This window comes from Pongo abelii, chromosome 2 (assembly GCF_028885655.2).
Source record: "Pongo abelii isolate AG06213 chromosome 2, NHGRI_mPonAbe1-v2.0_pri, whole genome shotgun sequence".
NCBI lineage: Eukaryota > Metazoa > Chordata > Mammalia > Primates > Hominidae > Pongo > Pongo abelii.
This window is the reverse complement of record NC_085928.1, coordinates 8314335-8335453: the sequence shown is the minus strand read 5'-3', so window position 1 is coordinate 8335453 and position 21119 is coordinate 8314335. Positions and strand designations below refer to the sequence as shown.

General features: G+C 42.8%; 1 protein-coding gene across 30 annotated transcripts in view; it reads left to right on the top strand.

The window, feature by feature from the left end:
• LOC100452287 (intraflagellar transport protein 122 homolog) overlaps positions 1–21119 on the top strand; it is a 79649-nt gene that overhangs the window by 148 nt on the left and 58382 nt on the right. For 10 of the 30 annotated variants that reach the window (XM_063721698.1, XM_063721697.1, XM_024245084.3 and 7 more), the window contains exons 2-5: positions 9498–9564; positions 11524–11644; positions 18200–18278; positions 20710–20786. The exons of 1 other annotated variant lie outside the window; for it this stretch is intronic. In XM_063721698.1, coding sequence (XP_063577768.1) covers positions 9498–9564; positions 11524–11644; positions 18200–18278; positions 20710–20786 — 344 coding nt within the window. Of the gene's footprint in view, positions 1–8; positions 192–9497; positions 9565–11523; positions 11645–15718; positions 15873–18199; positions 18279–20709; positions 20787–21119 lie in introns of those variants that run through there. 19 more of the 30 variants (XM_063721700.1, XM_063721699.1, XM_024245086.3 and 16 more) reach the window with 9 other exon arrangements.

Sequence of the window (21119 nt, the reverse complement as noted above, 5' to 3'; positions counted from 1 at the left end):
GAGGGAGGTCGAGTCCCCGCGGGGATTGCGCGAGCTGCTGCAGCGTGTTTGAGGGGGGGCAGCGGGCTTGCTGCCTGGGCCGAAGGCACTGAACCCCGGCCTGGGAGACTGCAGGGTCGCCCTCCTGCGCCTTGGCGGTTGGAGAAACTCCCGAGGGTTGGAGAGCGGCAAAGGGAGGTGCAGCGCCTGAGGTAGTAGCGGGTGGAGGCGGCTCTTCCCTCACGGTCTGGCCTTGTCGCTCCCTTGGATTCATCTCACACCCACGACACAGCACGAAGCTGCTCAAGCTTCACAGTTCTTGCCACATCCACATAGTACCCATACTCTTGTTTTCTTGACGTTTTTCTCTAAATTGTCTCATTTATTTTAATTATGATTTCACATTTTACAAGGAAACTTTATTACTCCATTTATGAAAACCAGTGTCACTTGCTCTAAGTGTTAAGATAAAATCAGCATCGCTTGCTGTAAGTGTAAAAGTAAAACAAAGTAGGGAGAAACAAAACTGAACAAACTGTAGCTAGCTATTGTTGCTAGGGAGCCTTTAAACCTGAGATCTCTTTTCTCTAAAACTGGAGATTGGCAGGTATGATCAGAGAGGTGCTCAAAATGAGCACCAAACACAAGCTCTCCTAATTGGGAAGTCTGAAAATAATTGGAGGGGAATGACTTTGTCACCTTTTGATTCAGTTATTTAATGTCGTATTCCATTGTTATCGCCTAACTCTATAACATAGCAGTCTGTTTTGTCATATACTTACTTATGGGATAGGTCTTGGCCTGACTTTGAAAATCATTCAGCATTGTTGTGAAGCCTCTGTTCTGGCCACTGGAGCAGGTTACTTGTCTTTGGTTCTGTCCTTTCTGAGATCTTTCTCTGTGTAAAGCATGCCGTCTCTCGTCATCTCACACGGAAATCCTGAACATCCTTCAAGGCTCACGTTGGAGATGGGTCCTCTCTTTTGTGTTCGGCACTAGTGGTAGCTGACACTGTGTGCCAGGTGCTGGCTAAGCACTTCATATCCTTTATCTCGTTGTCTCTTCACCACTCTCTGAGGTAGGTACTATAATTCCCTCTCTTTTATGTATGAGGAAACTGAAGTCCAGAGAGGGTGGATAATTTGCCAACGTCACACAGTGAGGGGTGGAGCCAGCTTTCAAGCTCAGGTCTTCCTTACTGCAACATCAATGCTCTCAGCCACTACGTTAATTTTTCCTTATGTTACAGACGTGGCAAACTCAAATGTCGGCAGGAGACAGGCAGGTAACATAAATGGGAGAGGTTTATTTGCATCTTAAACACTAGGAATTGTATGTTTTCCCTAGGAATAGTCTTGTTTTCTGTACCCCATTTTTCTTGAAACACAGCCCTATCAGTGAATCTTTCATTTGTACTTTTAATAGAGATTTGAGTTTTAAAAAATCATTTTACTTTTAACTTTATTATAAACGTACCTATAGCACAAGCTGATGATAGCTGGCAACTGAACATTTGGCTTCAATGTCAGAGTAACAGAGTGTGGCAAACTGCAGAGCTCATGCTCGGCCTAAAAGGGGCAGCTGCTGCTCAGCTCCTGCCAATTACCACCATGCAGGAATTTGGCCTAGTGTGCTCAGCTCTTCCTGTTTTTACCAGAAACTAGGAATCTGGGTTTTTATGTGAAATGGCCTAATTTTTAAATGTTAGCATCTACTCTGAAAAAAAACAACACCGTGTGGGCCAAATAAAACATTTGCTGGCCAAATGCAGCCTGATTTGCTCTGTTTTCAACCCCTGGCACAGAATTTTGTTCATTTCTGTCTTGTAGTACTTCCAGAGTCTGTTGAGCGTAAGAGTTAATTTTTTAAATCTGTTTATTTCAGAAGTCTAATAAACCCGTTAAAGGCAATGGCTATGTCTTACTCATTTCCAAATTATTCTAGAGCCTAGTCAGGTCAGTGGTTGTTACTATGGATAGTAATAAAATACTAGATATATATAAAATGAAATACTGTGGGTAGATGTATTCATACATGAATTAATAAGTGAGTGAATGAATGATGAATAAAGATTGGTTGTCTGGTTTGTGGCCCATTACAGGTTTGAGACAACCTATTAGGATAAGGGATGTAGGGGTTCTATAGACCATCAATCCTGATGGCTGCTAGATATGCCAGCTGATAGCCCAGAATGAAAACAAAACAAAAAACTTAAAAAGAAAAAAAGATAGTAGAACTAAAAAAATCCTAGATGTCAAAGATTAGTCCTCCACATCCAAATCAGCTGTTGTCTCCCGGTCTGCTCCTTTGCTTCTATTTTAACCTTCACATAGCAGCAGGAACTCGCTTTTTTTAAGACCTGCTGCTGTGATCCTGTTACTCTATTTCTCATAAACCTAGAGTGATTCCCAATTACTTTCCATGTCAAATTGTGCATTTTGCTAGAGGGTCCTCCTGACCCTCCTCCCCATCAGGCTTGCAGCATTTAAATTTATACTTTTAGGTTGAGCTGAAAACTCAAGCTTTATTGAAGATCCTTCCCAAATGCTCCCTTATTCTATGAACTCCCTAGTTTTCTCCTTTAAATGCACAGCTCCAGGTTCATCTCAACCAGGATGCCTTATTAGGCTAGCCCACTGTATTCCAATCAGGCTAGCATCGGCTATAACTCTCCATTCATGCCAGCTAGTATTTACTGAGTACTTGGTATAGGCCACATGTCTTTATGTGTGTTATCATGTTTAATCTCTATAATGTGAGGTTGGAATTTTTATCTCATTTAAAGATGAAGAAATTGAGATTTAATGAGGTGAGGTGACATAAGTTACCTACGATTACAAAATGAGTAAGTGGGGCTGGGTCAGGTTATGCAGGAGTTGGAGAGGCACTGTGGGACATGGGTTTACAGTGAGGTGGGTGCAGGGTTGTCAGAGGACAATTTGCAGGATTCCTCTGTATCTCTGCAATGGAATCTGACAGTGTGTCTTTTGACAGTGTATCTCTTTTATAAAAACAGGCAGGTGGAGAGAGAACCATCCTACAGTAGAATAGACTGCCTGCAAATGAGTGAGCTCCCAGCCCTGGAGTGTTCAAGCAGGGGCTAGATGGCCGTCTATAAGGAATTCTTGCCCTGATGGGCCAGATGGACTGCATGACAAGGTCTAGAGTCCTTTCCAATTCTGAGTTTCTGGTGATTTCAAAATTATATTTATTATGTGTCTAGGACAGTGCCATGCACTGTGGGTCCACAAATATATAGAACATGGCCATTGCTCTCAAATTGTGTATGACTATAATTAAAGGGGCAAGGCAAGATAATATCTAACACAATGTAAAGAAGACTGTATAAGTCAGAGCTAAACTGAAATGTACAGATTCTAAGTATGTTAAGAGTTTAGATTGGGGCAAATCAGACATATATGTTATATTTTAGGAAGGCAAATTTCAAGATATTCAGAGAAAATGAATTTTTATATCTAAGAGGAAGAATGTTCAGGCTTGGCTCAAATGAGACATTCAGAAATGATTTTGTGATAATTCAACCCAAAATGACCCTTATGAAGAAGAGGTCACACAGGAACCACTTTGATGAGCTCATATGTGTACAAGCAGAAAGGAGGCCACATACCAAGGATGAGTATAGATGAGAGGTGCAGACACTGCTCCAACATCTAATAATCCACCATAGCAATCCACAAGTGTCAGGCGCTTTGCATAGACTGGCTTGTGCACCCTGTGAGTAGGAGGCTACCTCTCTATCCTTGTTTTGTAGGTGAGAATGAAAGCTCAGATAGGAGATCAGCTTTTCTGGCGCCATGTCCCCCCTACTTTTTATTCCGCCATGCTGCTTCTCAAAATGTGAAATGTGCCAAGGCTCAGAGGAAGAAAGCGTAAGAAACAAGGAAGGCCCAGGTCTGTTACCACATAATGGTGAGGAAGCTGAAAAACTCAGGGCTTCAGTTTGCCCAGCTGGAAAGAGTGTGATAATCATCCTTGTTCCAGCTTCTTTATCAGCCAGCTCTGTGACAAGGAGCAAACAACTTGCCTCTCTGTACTTAAGTTTCCTCATTGGTAAAATCGGGGCAGTGGTGCCTGTCCTGTCTACTACATTATGTTTTTGTAAGGATCAAATAAGATAATGTAAGTTTACACTCTTTTTTTTTTTTTTTTTTTTTTGAGACAGAGTCTCGCTCTGTTGCCAGGCTGGAGTGCAGTGGCGCAATCTCGGCTCACTGCAAGCTCCGCCTCCCAGGTTCAAGCCATTCTCATGCCTCAGCCTCCCGAGTAGCTGGGACTACAGGTGTGCGCCACCACGCCCAGCTAATTTCTGTATTTTTAGTAGAGATACGGTTTCACCATGTTGGCCAGGATGGTCTCCATCTCTTGACCTCGTGATCCGCTCGCCTCGGCCTCCCAAAGTGCTAGAATTATAGGTGTGAGCCACCATGTCTGGCCAAGTTTACACTCTTTAACAATTCTTAAATATTGAATAACTGTGAAGAGTTTTTATTAAAGGAAGCGTCAGGTCAACAGAGCCATATTAAAAGCTTTCTGAATTCTTCATGTAATCCCTTAAGTAGGTAATAATACCTTTTTTTGACATATGCTAACAATGATAATGGCAGCCACATAGCATAATGGTTAAAACATGGGCTTTAGGCCAGATTGCCTAGGTTTGAGGCTGGATGCGGTGGCTCACACTTAAAATCCCAGCACTTTGGGAGGCTGAGGCAGATGGATCACTTGAGGTCAGGAGTTTGAGGCCAGCCTGGCCAACATGGTGAAACCCTGTCTCTACTAAAAATACAAAAATGACCCGGGTGTGGTGGCAGGCACCTGTCATCCCAGCTACTCAGGAGGCTAAGGCAGGAGAATCGATTGAAACTGGGAGGCAGAGGTTGCTGTGAGCCAAGATCCTGCCACTGCACTCCAGCCTGGGTGACAGAGCAAGACTCTACCCCCAAAAAAAAAAAAAAACAAAAAAACACAACAGATTGCCTTGGTTTGAATCCTGGCTCCATTTCCATTCAGTAGCACTTTATTTTCAGGCAAGTTATTTAACTTCTCTGTACCATAGTTTTCTCATCTGTGAAACAGGTATATAGTTGTTTTGAGGTTAACACGAGTTAATACATGTAAAGCATTTAAACTGTACCTGGCATACACAATAATAAATGTGTTCAATAAATGTTAGTCACTGTTATTAAAGTATGAAGGATAACAGATTTGACATACTCGGCAGTAATTCAAGGGAGCAGAAGGCAGCATAGCGCGTTAATTACAAACACAGACTCTAGAGTCAGACCTGAGTTGAAATCCTGGCCCTTGCACTTGCTAGTTATATGACATCAGGCAAACTACTTGACCTCTCTGAGCCATGGTATCCTCATCTACAAAACAGAGTAATAATTCCTACCTCACAGAATTATTGTGGAGATGAAATAAAATAATGTATTTTAAGAGCTCAGCAGGTGCTGTCTGGAATAAGAGTTCGAAGTACTGTCATTGAGAGTGTACTTCTAAGTTACTGACAAAAGCTTGATTTTTAGATTACTGGTATAAACCAAAAATAAAATTCAGAGGCCCCCCAACCATCTGAATGGATTTCCTTCTCAACCAGGGCTCTTTTAAAATTTAACCTGAGGGACTGTTTCAGGACATCATGGGAAATGGGGGTCAAACATGCCTCAGTATACCTCTCTGGCATTAACATCAACACAGACTTTAAGTATGATAAGAAACATTTTACAAACTCTCCTCTCTAAAGCCTAGTACCTCAAGGCTTCCTCTGCAAACAGTAACTTGGGTTGCCACAATCCTTTATCTTAACCCAGGCATTCCTTTCTGTTGAACCTAGGTTTTTTTTTTTTTTTTTTTTTTTCTGAGTCGGAGTCTTGCTCTGTCGCCCAGGCTGGAGTGTAGTGGCACGATCTCAGCTCACTGCAAGCTCCGCCTCCCGGGTTCACGCCATTCTCCTGCCTCAGCCTCCCGAGTAGCTGGGACTATAGGTGCCCGCCACCACACTTGGCTAATTTTTTGTAGAGATGGGGTTTCACCATGTTAGCCAGGATGGTCTCAGTCTCCTGACCTCGTGATCCACCCACCTCGGCCTCCCAAAGTGCTGGGATTACAGGCGTGAGCCACCGTGCCCGGCTGACCCTAGGTCTTTAGATAAGCTCAACCAATTGTCAGAAAAATTTTAAATCAACCTATAAGCTGGAAGCCCCCTGCTTCAAGTTATTCCATCTTTCTGGACCAAACCAATGCATTTCTTAAATGTATTTGATTGAAGTCTCATGTTTCACTAAAATGTATCAAACCAAGCTGCACCCTGACCACCTTGGGCACATGTTCTCAGGACCACCTGAGGGCTGTGTCATGGGCTGTGGTCACTCATATTTGGCTCAGAATAAATCTTTTCAAATATTTTACAGAGTTTGATTTTTTGTTGACACTGGCAAGTTTATCCCATGCTAAACTTTTACTATGGATTGGGTTTTGTTTTTTTTTGTTGTTGTTTGTTTTTTGTGTGTTTTGTTTTGTTTTTAGCAACTTCAGTAGTAACCTTAACAATAGTCTGTTTTGACAGGTTTTTGACACATTCTTACTAGAGTCACCTGAACCAATGAAATCCTCTGCCTGGGGCATTTGAAAAATCTTTGTAATATGGCTCTAGCCCATTTTTCTCTATGTTCTAGCCTCATTTCTCCATGTTCTAGCGACATCTTGCACATAGCCAGATGTTTCAGTCAAATTAAATTATTTTGATTACTTGTGTTGACAAGAAGAGTCAAACTGCAAAATATTTTAAGAGATTTATTCTGAGCCTAATATGAGTGACCACAGCCAGTGACACAGCCCTCAGGAGGTCTACAGAACATGTGCCCACGGTGGTTGGGGTGCAGTTTGGGGAGGCATGAGACATCAATCAGATACATTTAAGAAATACATTGGTTTGGTCCAGAAAGGCAGGACAACTCAAAGTGAGGGTTTCCAGGCTATAGGTAAATTTAAACATTTTCTGGCTGACAATTGGTTGAGTTTGTTTAAAGACCTGAGATCAACAGAAAGGAATGTCTGGGTTAAGATAAAGGATTGTGGAGACCCATGTTCTTCTTTGCAGAGGAAGCCTTCGGGTACTAGGCTTCAGAAAGAATAGGTTGTAAAATGTTTCTTCTCCCCCTGCAAAACAGAGTCTTGCTGTCACCCAGGCTGGAGTGCAGTGGTGCAGTCTCGGCTCACTGCAACCTCTGTCTCCCGGGTTCAAGCAATTCTCCTGCCTCAGCCTCCCTTATAGCTGGGATTACAGGCGCCCGCCACCACGCCTGGCTGATTTTTGTATTTTTAGTCGAGACAGGGTTTCACCATGTTGGCCAGGCTGGCCTCAAACTCCTGACCTCGTGATCCGCCTGCCTCGGCCTCCCAAAATGCTAGGATTACAGGCGTGAGCCACCGCACCCAGCCTAAAATGTTTATCATACTTAAAGTCTGTGTTGATGTTAATGCCGGAGAGGTACAATGAGGCGTTTCAGAGACCCACTTCCCGTCATGGCCTGAAACAGTCTCCCAGGTTAAATTTTCAAACAGCTCTGGTTGAGGAGGAAGTCCATTCAGATGGTTGGAGGGGCTTACAATTTTATTTTTGGTTTACACTTGTTATTTCTCACTTTCATGTCTTTGCTTGTTTTATTTTCTCTGCCTGAAATGTCCTCTACCCAGTGTCCTCCTCCATGTTTCAAAAGCCCTACCTTTTTCAAATATCTTCTTCATGAATCTTTTTCTGATCCTCTCCTTGAATTAAAATGCTGTTGAAGCGGCATCATTGTCTGGGGTAAATATCCAAGATTTGTTGTCTCAACAGCAATGGAAAACTAGGACACAGACACACCAGAATGAGGTTACGAGTAGAAGTTTAACAGGCGAAAGAAAGAGAAGACCTCTCTGCAGCTGACAGCGTTCTCGAAAAAATGAGTTGCCACCTCTGTGGTGAAATGCAGGTTTTATAGATAAGCTTGAGGTGGTGGTGTCTGATTTACATAGGGCATAAAGGATTGGTTGGATTGGTGTTTCATTTGCATAACTTTCGAAAAACTGGTTAGGGCTAGGTGTGTCATTTGCATAGGGTGCGAAAAGCTGGCCACCCCCACCCTAATCTTTTATTATGCAGATGGTTATTTACGTGGCCAGCGCCATGTTGCCCGTTTCTTTACTGTACACGTGGTAACAAATTAAAGGGAGGACAGAACCTCCATGTTGAACATACCTGGCCCCCAGGTAGCCTTTTTCTATTGGCACAGCCGCCGGCATTCACCAGTGCAAGCTTCCAGCTTGCCTTTTTATTTATTTATTTATTTTTTTGAGACGGAGTCTTCTTCTGTCGCCCAGACTGGAGTGCAGTGGCATGATCTTGGCTCACTGCAACCTCTGCCTCCCGGGTTCTAGTGATTTTCCTGCCTCAGCCTCCCGAGTAGCTGGGATTACAGGCGCCCACCACCACGCCCAGCTAATTTTTGTATTTTTAGTAGAGACAAGGTTTCACTATGTTGGCCAGGCTGGTCTCGAACTCCTGACCTCAAGTCTTCCTCCTGCCTTGGTCTCCCAGAGTGCTGGGATTACAGGCGTGAGCTGCTGCACCCAGCCTCAGCTTGCCTATCTATGTTTGCGGCTGGATTTTTCAGGCTGCTCTTTGTTAGAAAAAAATAATTTCTTGGGCTGCTTTTTATTAAAAGGGAAGTTCTGCTGAAGACTCTTTTACCCTCACTATCTGGCTAAATAATTTCTTTCTAGCTCCTGTATCACTGCGTCTTCCTCCTTCGAATCCTGTTTTCATGTATCTCTTAAAGCCTTTATCAGAGTACTGTTCTGTATTTCATCCAATCTAATAGGTCATTGATTATAAAATACCATTGTTTTGTGTATCAATAAGAAAGCAAAAAATGCTGCCAGTTACACTGAAATATCATCAATTATAAGACACATCCTAACCTCAGAGGTGAGAAAATGTGAAAAAAAAAATGTAAGCTTTAGAATTGATGACATATGGTAGTTCTTTGTGAAAGTGTCTGATTCACACCTTCTCACTGGATAGTAATTTCCCTGAGGGGAGAGAGGGATTATGATCTGTTCATATCTGTTGGTGCCTAGCACCTAAGAGGGACTCAGTAAGTATCTGTGGATTTACTGGCCCTTAACACATTCTCTCATGTTGTCTAGCCTTTATGATATTATTAGAAGAGTTAATACCCTCAACAGTCGACCCTTTGAATAATTTCTTGTGTCTGGCTTCTGGACAAGAGGAAATCAGGACAAAGAGCTAACTACTGAGTGGATCATGATTGAGTGGGCTGCTGTGGTGTGGCGGTTGAATGGAATTTGCAACAAATGCAATTCTTAGTTATTCTTTTTCTCCTCAGTACACACACAGTGTTTCTTAATGGAAATAAAGTTTACTTTCCTGGCCATTAGCAGACTTCATCATTTTGGTTCCTAATTGTCTTTTTGCCTTGTCTTCTGTTCAGTATAAATGACATCGCATTTAAGCCTGATGGAACTCAACTGATTTTGGCTGCCGGAAGCAGATTACTGGTAGGATTTTGTCTTAGTTTCCTCTTAAAGTGCTTCCCTAACCTCCCTCTTGTGAGTACTCTGAAATTTGACCCCCTTTTTTTTTTTTGAGATTAAAAAGGCAAGGGTGGAAAAACCTTCCCTATTACTTTTTAATAGGGATGGAAATGGGCTATTTAAAACAGGCAAGTAAACTATCAGATAAGAACCTGTGAACAATACCTCCTTTGGGGTCATTAATCTTTCCCTTTTTACTTTGAGACACCCATGAAAGAGTTGAAAACAATCACAATGCCTTTGAAACTGGACTGGTGTCAGTTTACATTTTGTCCCCCAGAAAAATTCAAGCAACAGGACTGATGGTGCTCTGTCCATGAAAAGTCAGATAGCCTGACCCCAACTTTTAGGCATTGGCCTATCTAAACAGTTCCATATGGATGTTGTCCTATTTTTCATATTTTCAAATAACATAAGCTCCCTCTGGAACCTATCCAGGTATATAAAAGTAATTTTCAGAGAACCCTTTATGTTTGACCAAAAAACCTTTGTATGATCTCTCTTTCTGTCTAAGTCTACTTCCTCTTCTCTGTTGTCTCTAGATACGCAGACTGATTAATCTCCATTCTTTGTATGGTTAACTACATAATCTTAAAACATGGTTAAATTGTTCTGCAGACTTCTCTCCAGTGTAAACAATCCAAACTCTATTAGTTTTTCTACATAGGTTATCTTTTCCAACACTCTATTTCAGAAAGTTTCTGCTTAATTTCTCAGATGGTGTGTGTGTGTTTGTGTGTTTTTTTTTTTTTTGAGACAGAGTCTGGCTCTGTCACCCAGGCTGGAGTGCAGTGACGTGATCTCGGCTTACTGCAAGCTCCACTTCCCGGGTTCACACCATTCTCCTGCCTCAGCCTCCCGAGTAGCTGGGACTACAGGCGCCTGCCGCTACGCTCGGCTAATTTTTTGTATTTTTAGTAGAGACGGGGTTTCTCCATGTTAGCCAGGATGGTCTCGATCTCCTGACCTCGTAATCCACCTGCCTTGGCCTCCCAAAGTGCTGGGATTACAGACGTGAGCCACCACGCCCGGCCAGATGGTGTGTTTTTAAACTCTCCACATAGTGATAGATGTCACATGGCTATCAAATACCTAAATCCGTATTACAGCTGGGTTTTATTTTATTTCTTAGAGACAGGGTCATGCTCTGTTGCGCAAGCTGGTGTGCAGTAGTGCAATCATAGATCACTGCAGCCTCAAACTCCTGGGCTTAAGGGGTCTTCCCACCTCAGCCTCCCAAGTAGCTAGGACTGTGGACACACACCACCTCGCCCACCTAATTTTTAAATTAAATTAATTTTTTTTTTTTTTTTGTAGAGATGGGGTTTCACTTAGTTGCCCAAGCTGGTCTTGAACTCCTGGTTTCAAGCAATCCTCCCGCTTCAGCCTCCCAGAGTGTTGGGATGACAGGAGTGAGCTACTATGCCTGGCCTACAGTTGGGTTTTATAACATTCCCTCCTACTTGAAAGCCCAGAGTTCTGTGACTTTCAAACTCTTGGTAGCAAATATGAAACATCTATTATGTTGATTTAGTGCAGAGCTGGCACTAAAATTTAATCATGTTGTAGCTGGCTCTTTTTATGGGCTAGTTTTATTTAGGAGGGCCTGCCTTGATTAGTCATATATCCAAATTCAGGTAAGGATGAGTGTAAAGAATTTCCATGGAGTGAGTAATTGAACCTTTGGTTCTCAAGGATTGGTAGTATATTCCTGGTCACATAGTACATAGACCTGGGTCCTCTACTTCTTGGTTACCCAACTTTAAGTCACGTTGTTTTTGGTTTTCCAGTGCAGTTTTTATTGGCTACAAATTTAGAATATTGACACGTATTATTATAAAAACAAAAATAGCAGTAGCAACCCTGCAGGAATTCTGACTAATAGATATCACATAGATAATCTGTATTTGTCTCTTTTGCCAGGTTTATGACACCTCTGATGGCACCTTACTTCAGCCCCTCAAGGGACACAAAGACACTGTGTACTGTGTGGCATATGCGAAGGATGGTAAAAGGCTGCTCTGGGTTTCCATTCTCTATAATGGTCTCATCATTGTTCATTTTTCTCCTTAGTCACTTTTTAATTATTTCTAGTAAGCTGGAGTACAACTTGCAAGTTCAGAAGATAGTGAAGTTGCTAGGACTTCAGTTTGGTCATTCAATCTAGCAAGTATTTATTGAGGCCATCTATGTTCCAGGCACTGCTCAAGGTGCTTGAGATACTTCAGAGAAAAAAACGGTGGTCTCTCCCCTTATGGGGCTTCTGTTTTATGGGGTGGTGGTGAGAAGTGAGGGAGGAAGAAAGTATGAGGGAAGACATACAGTAAACATAGTGAAAAGGTAAATTAAGCAGTATGCTCGAAGGTGATAACTGTTACGGAAGAAGAAAAAGTAGAGCAGAATGAGGGGGATTGAGAGTGCTGGGCAGGGCAGGGGATTGGGTGCAGTATTGAATTAGACTAGTGAGGGTGGGCTCGTTGAGATGAGGACAGGTGAGCAAAAAGACTTTGAAGTCAGGAGGCAATGAGATTGTGCCAGTGGGCATCTGGGGGAAGAGAGCTCTTTGCAGAGGAAGAGCCATTGCAAAGGCCCTCAGGTATGGGTGTGGCTGCTAGGAGCTGGATCAAAGAGAATCGGGAATTGCAGAGGATGAGGATAAAGTAGTAACAGACATGGAGTGGTCAGATCAGGCTGGCCATCATAAAGATTTTGATTCTCAGTCAAAATGGAACTACTGAAAGGTCCTCAGCAGAGGAGGGACCTGATCTGATTTATATTTTAAAAGGATCCCTCTAGTTGCTGAGTTGGAAACAACCTGCAAGAGGTGAGGGTTGGGACATCTGTGTGAGGAAGCATCATCCAGACAAGGGGTGATGGTGGCTCAGACCTCTGTGGGGGCAGAGGAGGTGATGAGAAATGATCAGACTCTGGATATAATGGGAGGGTGGAGCCAACTGGATTGTCTGACAGATTGGATATGGGCTGTGAAGAAAAAGGAGTCAAAGTTTTTGACCTGAGGACTGAAAGGTTGGAGTTGCCCCGTCACTGAGATGGCAAAGACTGCAGGTAGAGAAAAGTTATAGTTGAAGATCAGAAATTCAGTTTTATACATGCTGAATTTGAGAAAAGTTGATGATGTCGGAGAGGGGAGAGAACTGCTGGAACAGAGTTGTTGAGTAGGCAAGAGGAGATGGGATCTAGGGCATAGACGGGGTATTTGCTTTAGATAGGGGCATGGTAGGAACTGCAGAGGCCAGCAGATGGGGACAATGTGGTAGTAGGAATCTAATGGAAATTCTCAATTCCATTTTTTTTTTCTTCAGTGAAATAGGAAGCAACATCAACTGAGAGTGACAATGGGGAAGGGAGGTTTCAGAGAGTTGAAGAGAAAGGAAAAAGTGTAAAGTCACTGCCTCAGAGAATGGGAGAGTGAGTGGACCCAGGAGGTGTAGTGAGATCCCCAGTGACATGAAGGGCCCTCTTGAAGATTGTGATCATGAATTGAAAGTGAGATTAGTTGGTGTGATTGTGTCTTTTTCTCCAGCCATTTTGAGCTGCATAGTTGTAGAGGCAGAAGAGGTGAATTTAACCAGAGGTGGTTTTGCAAGCACATTTGAAGATGAAGTAGGAGGGCAAGGGAGCAGAAAGTGTATACAGATAAATAATTATGTATATTAACCTTGAATTGTTGGCTGAATAATGAAGGGAGAGAGGACAGCAATGGAGAAGTAGTAGGTTCTGGTGGGGTTGAAGGATTGTTACAGTTGGGGTACCAGGTGGGTTGGGAAGGAAGGGAAATGGTGCATGAAACTGAGATTTAAATTTATTTTAAAATAAATCCATGTTGTCCCACAGCATAGGATTAGTGGGAAGAACATGGGCTTTGGAATGAGACAGTTGTGAGTTCCAACCCCAACCCAACATCAGAATTCTGTGAGTTTGAGCTGGTTATTGAGTCTGAGTCACGATTTCTTCATGTATCAAATGGATAACGTTAGAGATAACATTCTGTAGCCACTGCCAAGAAGTCACAAAATTGTAATGTTATAATGCTTGAATGAACCTTGGAGATTATTCCAGTCCCAGGTTTTTAACTTCTTTTGGCTGATGGGCCTCTTTGATAATCAGATGGAAGCTTTAGACCACTTTCTAGAAAGATGAAAATTCTTCATGTATATGCAGAATTTCATGCATATAATTTTAGTCTGATTAGTCCAGTCTCTTCACTTTAGCCCTGCATAAAGACATAAACAACTGGCCGGGCACGGTGGCTCATGCCTATAATGCTGCTGTAATCCTAAAGCTCTGGGAGCCTGAGTTGGGAAGATTGCTTAAGGCAGGAGTTTGAGACCAGCCTGGGCAACATAGTGAGGCTCCCTAAAATCTGGCCTGGGTGACAGAGCTAGACTCTGTCTCTAAAAAAAAAAAAAAAGACAAGTCATATGACTTGCCAAGGCCATGCAGCAGATTGGCCCAAAGACAAAACTAATTTCTGGTGTGCTATACCATGGTAGTCATATTTTTGTGTGTGTGTGTGTGTGTGTGTGTGTGTATGTGTGTGTGTGTGCATGTTTGAGTTCAAGTTCAGAATAATGTTTTAGGGAGACCTGTGAGGAGGGAGCCTGGAGAGCTGAACTGTTTCTGTCTCATCCTAGTGGCTGTTGAGGAATGTGGGTCAGTTCAGGGCCCAGTATAAGGCCCAGTAGGTACAGAAGAGCTACTGGGCCTCTAGTGCCTCTGGTGTTTATAAGCATAGCAGGGCTCTTTGACCTGCAACACCATTAAGGCACTTGAGGATGTCAGAGTGTGACCCATCAGTAGTGGCATTTGCACAGCACTTTGTAGAGTCCTGTCACATACATCTCTTTTGATGCTCCCAACAACTCTCTGAAGCAGGCAGCAAGGGGACTCTTATCTCTGCTCAAAGATGAGAAAACAGACTTGGAGCAATTACAGGTGATGGTGGCAGAGGCAGGCCTAACCCAGGTCCTCTGACTGCAGAGCCCTCGTTCTTTCTAGTGTATCATGCTGCCTCTTCATGACACCTGTATAATGATTAAGAAGTCTTTTAGTCCTCAGAACTGGTTTTTTCCTCTTAGACCTGAAGATTGAGATATACTGAATTCCAGCTTTGCCCTTTAAGTCTGCTTGTTTCTGATTTCTCCCTTAAGTTTATTAAGTTTTTTTTGTTTTTTTTTTGAGATGAAGTCTCGCTCTGTCGCCCAGGCTGGAGTGCAGTGGTGCGATCTCGGCTCATGGCAACCTCCCACTCCCTGGTTCAAGTGATTCTCGTGCCTCAGCCTCCTGAGTAGCTGGGACTACAGGCGCGCGCCACCATGCCCAGCTAATTTTTGTATTTTCAGTAGAGACAGGGTTTCACCATGTTGGTCAGGCTGGTTTCAAACTCCTGACCTTGTGATCCGCCCACCTCAGCCTCTCAAAGTGCTGGGATTACAGGCGTGAGCCACCATGCCTGGCTCAAGTTTAATAAGTATTTAATGAGCAACCATGATATAAAAGTATGTAAGACATAGTTTTTTTGTTCAAGAAAAACAATATAATATGAAGAAATAATAGAAATAGCTAAATTTTTAAAATTCTATTCCAGGCCCAGTTCTAAGCAACATAGGGGTTAGGGGTGCCACTCCCTGTGCAATAAAAAATCTGCATGTAATTTCTGAACCCCCCAAAACTTTACTATTAATAGCCTACTGTTGACCAGAAGCCTTACCTGTAACATAAACAGTTAACACATTTTTAATATTATATGTATTATATATTGTATTCTTAAAATAAGAAAGCTAGATAAAATGTTAATTGAGAAAAAAGAAAAATATATTTACTCTTCATTAAATGGAAGTGGATCATCATAAAGGTCTTCATCTTCACTGTCTTCAGGTTGAATAGGCCGAGGAGGAGGAGGAGGAGGAGGAGGAAGAGGGATTGGTGATGCTGTGCCAGGGAGACAGAGGCAAAAGAAAATTCACATATAAAAGTGGACTCATGTAGTTAAAACTCATGTTGTTCAGGAGTCAACTGTATGTACACACATACATACACTCATTTAATCTTCACACCAGCCATGAGGTAAATACTAACATTGTATCCATTTTTCAAATAAGGAAATGAAAGCTCTTCAGTAGCTTGTTTGGGTCATGCAGCTGGTCAATGAGATCTCTAGGAATTCTGACCCAGAGACTCTGAGCCCAAAGCTTATGCTTTTCATCACCATCACCTGCTCCTACCAGGATGAGGGAGGAGTGATGGAAATAGTAAGAGCAGTTTCTTTGTTTATTTAGTATTTGCAGCAATATCATACGGCTCACCCTAATATCTACTATTTCAGCTACTGTAAAAGGTACTTGGCCAGGTGTGGTGGCTCATGCTTGTGATCTCAGCACTTTGGGAAGCCAAGGTGGGTGGATCACGAGGTCAAGAGTTTGAGACAAGCCTGGCCAACACAGTGAAACCTCGTCTGTACTAAATATATAAAAATTAGCCGGGCTTGGTGGTGTGTGCCTGTAATCCCAACTACTTGGGAGGCTGAGGCAGGAGAATTGCTTGAACCTGGGAGGCGGAGGTTGCAGTGAGCCGAGATTATGCCACTGCTCTCTGGCCTGGGTGACAGAGCTAGACTCCATCTCAAAAAGGGCCAAGCGTGGTGACTCATGCCTGTAATCCCAGCACTTTGGGAGGCGGATCACCTGAGGTCAGGAGTTCGAGACCAGCCTGCCCAACATGGAGAAACCCCGTCTCTACTAAAAATACAAAAAATTAGCCGGGTGTGGTGGTAGGCACCTGTAGTCCCAGCTACTCGGGAGGCTGAGGCAGGATAATCGCTTGAACCCGGGAGTCGGAGGTTGTGGTGAGCCGAGATCGTGCCACTGCACTACAGCCTGGGCAACAGAGTGAGACTTAGTCTCAAAAAAAAGGTACTTTACAGATACTATCTTAGTTGACTCCCACAAAAAGACTCTGAGGAAGATATTGTTCCTCTGTGTTTCAGATGAAGGCATTGAGGCTCAGAGAACAGTGACTTGCCCAAGGTCACCTTCCACTTGCCCTGTGAATAAAGTCTAAAAGTCCTTAAGATGTACAGAATGTGGCACATACTTACCTCTTAATCCTCATCTCTCACCAGAGTAGGTGAAGACACCGTTATTTGCTGCCATGGTACCGTGATCCTCTTCCAAATGCTTATAAATGTGTAACAGTGTAATTAATAACAAATTACTTGTTATATGTTGCCTCTCTCCAGTCTGTTCCTTCATAAAGCCCAAGTAGTATGAAAATGCAAATCTGGTCTATCACTCTTTGCTTAAAACCTTTCTTTGGCTTCCCATTGCTTTAGGATAAAGAGCAAGGCCTCTGCTGTGTCCCTGAGGTCCCAAGAGATCCTTCCACAGCCCACCTCACCCTTCCCTCTGTTCCATGATGACTCTGCTCATTCCCTCAGACATGCCAGGCTTTTCCTGCTTCAGGGCCTTTGCACATCTGTTCCATCCATGTGGATGGGTCTGTCTCCTCTCTACATCTGGCTAAGCTCTGCTCATCCTTTAGGTCTCCACTGAAGGATCTCATCCTTAGAGAAACCTTCCCTCATCTCAATTAGGTCCGCCAGGAGATGTCGACCAAAGGGTAGTTTCAGTCAGACAAAAGGGGTACATTTTTGAGATCTGTTGCACAGCATGGTGACCATAGTTAATAATAGCGTATATTTCAAAACTGGTACAGGAATAGTTTTTTTTTTTTCTTGAGATGGAGTCTTGCTCTGTCACCCAGGCTGGAGTGCAGTGGCGCGATCTCGGCTCACTGCAAGCTCCACCTCCCGGGTTCACACCATTTTCCCGCCTCAGCCTCCGGAGTAGCTGGGACTACAGGCGCCCATCACCAGGCCGGCTAATTTTGTTTTTGTATTTTTAGTAGAGACGGGGTTTCACCCTGTTAGCCAGGATGGTCTGCATCTCCTGACCTCGTGATCCACCCGCCTCAGTCCTCCAAAGTGCTGGGATTACAGGCGTGAGCCACTGTGCCCAGCCAGGAATAGATTTTAAATGTTCTCACTATAAAAAAATAAGTATCTGCAGTGATGGATATGTTAATTAGCTTAATCATTCTTCAATGTGTATGTATATAAACTATCACATTGTACTTCGTACGTAGATATGATTATTATTTGTCAAAAATAAAAATTTAAGTAAAAAAGTAAATCAGGTTCCCCAGTTATTCTCTTTCATAGGATCCGTGTCTTACCATGTTGTATTTGTGTTAGATTAATTTGATGTGTACTTCTTACACTAGACTGAATTTTATGAAAGTAGGGATCATGTGTGTTTTAATCATTACTTAATCCCTAGCATAGAACATGACAGCTACATGTAGTAGGCCCCCAATACATCTTTGTTTACTCAGTGTCAGACAAAGCAGATTTGGAACCCAAATATTCTGACTCCAAGGTCCTGCCTCCCAGTACTGATAAGAAGTAGTAAAGAAGCTAACACTTATTAGTACCTTAAAGAACAGTTTTCTAAAGAATTCTCTCTGGGAAATGCTGGTTTAAGATAAAATGTAAGACTTTCCATTTTAAAAACACTTTTAGGCAAGCGCTTTGCTTCTGGATCAGCTGACAAAAGCGTTATTATCTGGACATCAAAACTGGAAGGCATTCTGAAGTACACGTAAGTAACTTAGGTGTACAGTATTATGAGTTTCATGCTTATTGAATAATTGCAGCAAAAGCCTCTTAGAAAAGATGTAGGAGAAAACTTTTTTCTCTTAAATTGAACTTGAAATTAAGGTGTGGGTGTATGTGGTTGGTATAGGAAGGTTGAGTAGTGAATAAGTTAATGAATATTTCTTGGCCACTTACTGGCATGGCCAGCACTGGGCTAGGTGCTTTCATGTAGCTCATCTCAGTTCATCTGACATTGTAGACTTTATCCCACCCCCAACCTGTCATCTTCCAGTGTCCCTGTCTCAGAGAATGGCCTTATATCCACCAGTGTCAAATGTCAGAAACTTGGGGTCAGTGTGCTCCAGGCCTCCTCTTACTATTGGGGATCTGCTGTGTTCTTCCCCTATTCCTCTACTAGTTGGTCCCTACTTACCCTGCAAATCTCAGACTCAAATGTCAGTTTCTTTGTAAGGACTTTCCTGCCTTTCTAGACTGGAGCAGGTCTCTTTCGAGGCATTTCTCACAACTGCAGTTTTAGGTATATTCTGGTGACTGATCAGTATTGCTCATCAGCCTGTAAGTTCCATAAGAGCAGATACTGCATCTATTTTTTGTTTTGTTTTGTTTTTTTTGAGACGGAGTCTTGCTCTGTTGCCCAGGCTGGAGTGCAGTGGCGCGATCTCGGCTCACTGCAAGCTCTGCCTCCCAGGTTCACGCCATTCTCCTGCCTCAGCCTCCCGAGTAGCTGGGACTATAGGCGCCCACCACTACGCCCGGCTAATTTTTTGTATTTGTAACGGAGACGGGGTTTCACCATGTTAGCTAGGATGGTCTCGATCTCCTGACTGCATCTATTTTTTTTCCTCACTCTTGTGTCCCTGATACAATGCCTAGCCCATAATTGGTACTCACCAATTTTCCTTCCTTCCTTCCTTCCTTCCTTCCTTCCTTCCTTCCTTCCTTCCTTCCCTCCCTCCCTCCCTCCTTCCTTTCTTCCTTCCTTCCTTCCTTTCTTCCTTTTCAGTCTTGCTCTGTCTCCCAGGCTACAGTGCAGTGGTACCTAGCTCACTGCAACTATAACCTTCCAGGCTCAGATAATCCTCTTACTTCAGCTTCCCAAATAGCTGGAACTGCAGGTGCTCACCACCACACCTGGCCAATTTAAAAATTTTTTTTTTCTTGTTAGAGACAGGGTTTCACTTTATTGCCCATACTGGTCTTGAACTCCTGGGCTCAAGCAGTCCTCTCAAAGTACTGGGATTACAGATATGAGCCACTGCACCTGGCCTCTTTTCAATTGTGGTAAAATATACATGACATAAAATTTATCATATTAACTACTTTTTAAGTTTACAGTTTAATGTTAAATACATTTACATTGTTGTGCAACCAATCTCCCAAACTCTTTTATCCTGCTAAACTAAAATTCTATATCCTTCAAATACCTACTCACCCTTCTCTCCTACCCCCAGCCCCTGAAAACCACCATTCTACTTTCTGTCTCTCTGAGTTTGACTGCTTTACATACCTCATATAAGTAGAGTCATACAATGTTTGTTCTTTTGTGGCTGGGTTATTTCATTTCACATAATGTCCTCAAGGCTCATCTGTGTTGTAGCATGTGTCAGAATTTACTTCCTTTTTTTTTCTTTATTATTATTATTTTTTTATGAAGACGAGGTCTCACTATGACTCCTGAGCTCAAGCAATCCTTCTCCCTTGGCCGCCCAAACTGCTGGGATTGTAGGTGTGAGCCACTGGGCTCAGCTTCCTTCCTTTTTAAGTCTGAATATTATTCCATTGTATATATAGACCACATTTTCTTTATCCATTCATCTGTTGATGGACACTTGTGTTGCTTCTGCTTCTTAGCTATTATGAATAATGCTGCTATGAACATGGGTGTACAAATCAACAAACAAGTTTTGAAGGAATGAATGAATGAGTGAAGTTGTAAATAAAGTATTACCCACAAGTGAAGGACTAAAACTGGGGTTGAGACGCCTTGCATGGTACATGATTTGCTCAGCTTTCATTGTTGTCTAAGGATTTGTCATGTTTCTAGATCTTGGTCTGTGATGTCTTCATTGCACCTCCATCTTATATTTCTGGGCCTCCACAAAACAGTAAGAGTAACAGCCACAAATAAAGCACCTAAAGGCCAAGGTGGAAGGATTGCTTGAGGCCAAGCGTTCAAAACCAACCTGGCCAAAAGTGAGTCCCCATCTCTACAAATAAGAAAACAGTGGGTGAAGAGAAGGAGAATTAATTCTTTAGGAGTAGGAGAATTAATTTCTGTGCTTTTTGTTGGTCACTTGCAGAAGAGCATGTGGTCTAAAGTCAGAGGTTGTGGGCTCATTATTAAAATCTTCAGTTGTAGCCACTGAAATATTTGTGGTTTGCTGCATAGTAATCTACAGTTGTTTACTTCCTAGGCACAATGATGCTATACAATGTGTCTCCTACAATCCTATTACTCATCAACTGGCATCTTGTTCCTCCAGTGACTTTGGTACGTTCTGATTCCTGATGTCCTGTCCTGGAATAACTGAAAATCTGGGCTAAAAATGCTGAAATGCACTCAGAATGTGGTGATTTTATCCTGAGAGAGTTAATACTACTTCTCTACCTTCAATGGCTGAGGGGAGGCTGACAGTTATTCTTTAAATTGTGTGGAAACCAAGGCAGTGAATGGTGACCTTTACTCTGGTAAGACATCAGAGACTACAGGAAGGGCCCCAGCAAAGGAAATGGTAAAGAAGATTGGGAGGGCACAGGCATAACTTGGTGTTGCTGCCTTTGGGAAGCCTTCCCTTGGTGTTGCTGCCTCTGGGAAGCCTTCCCT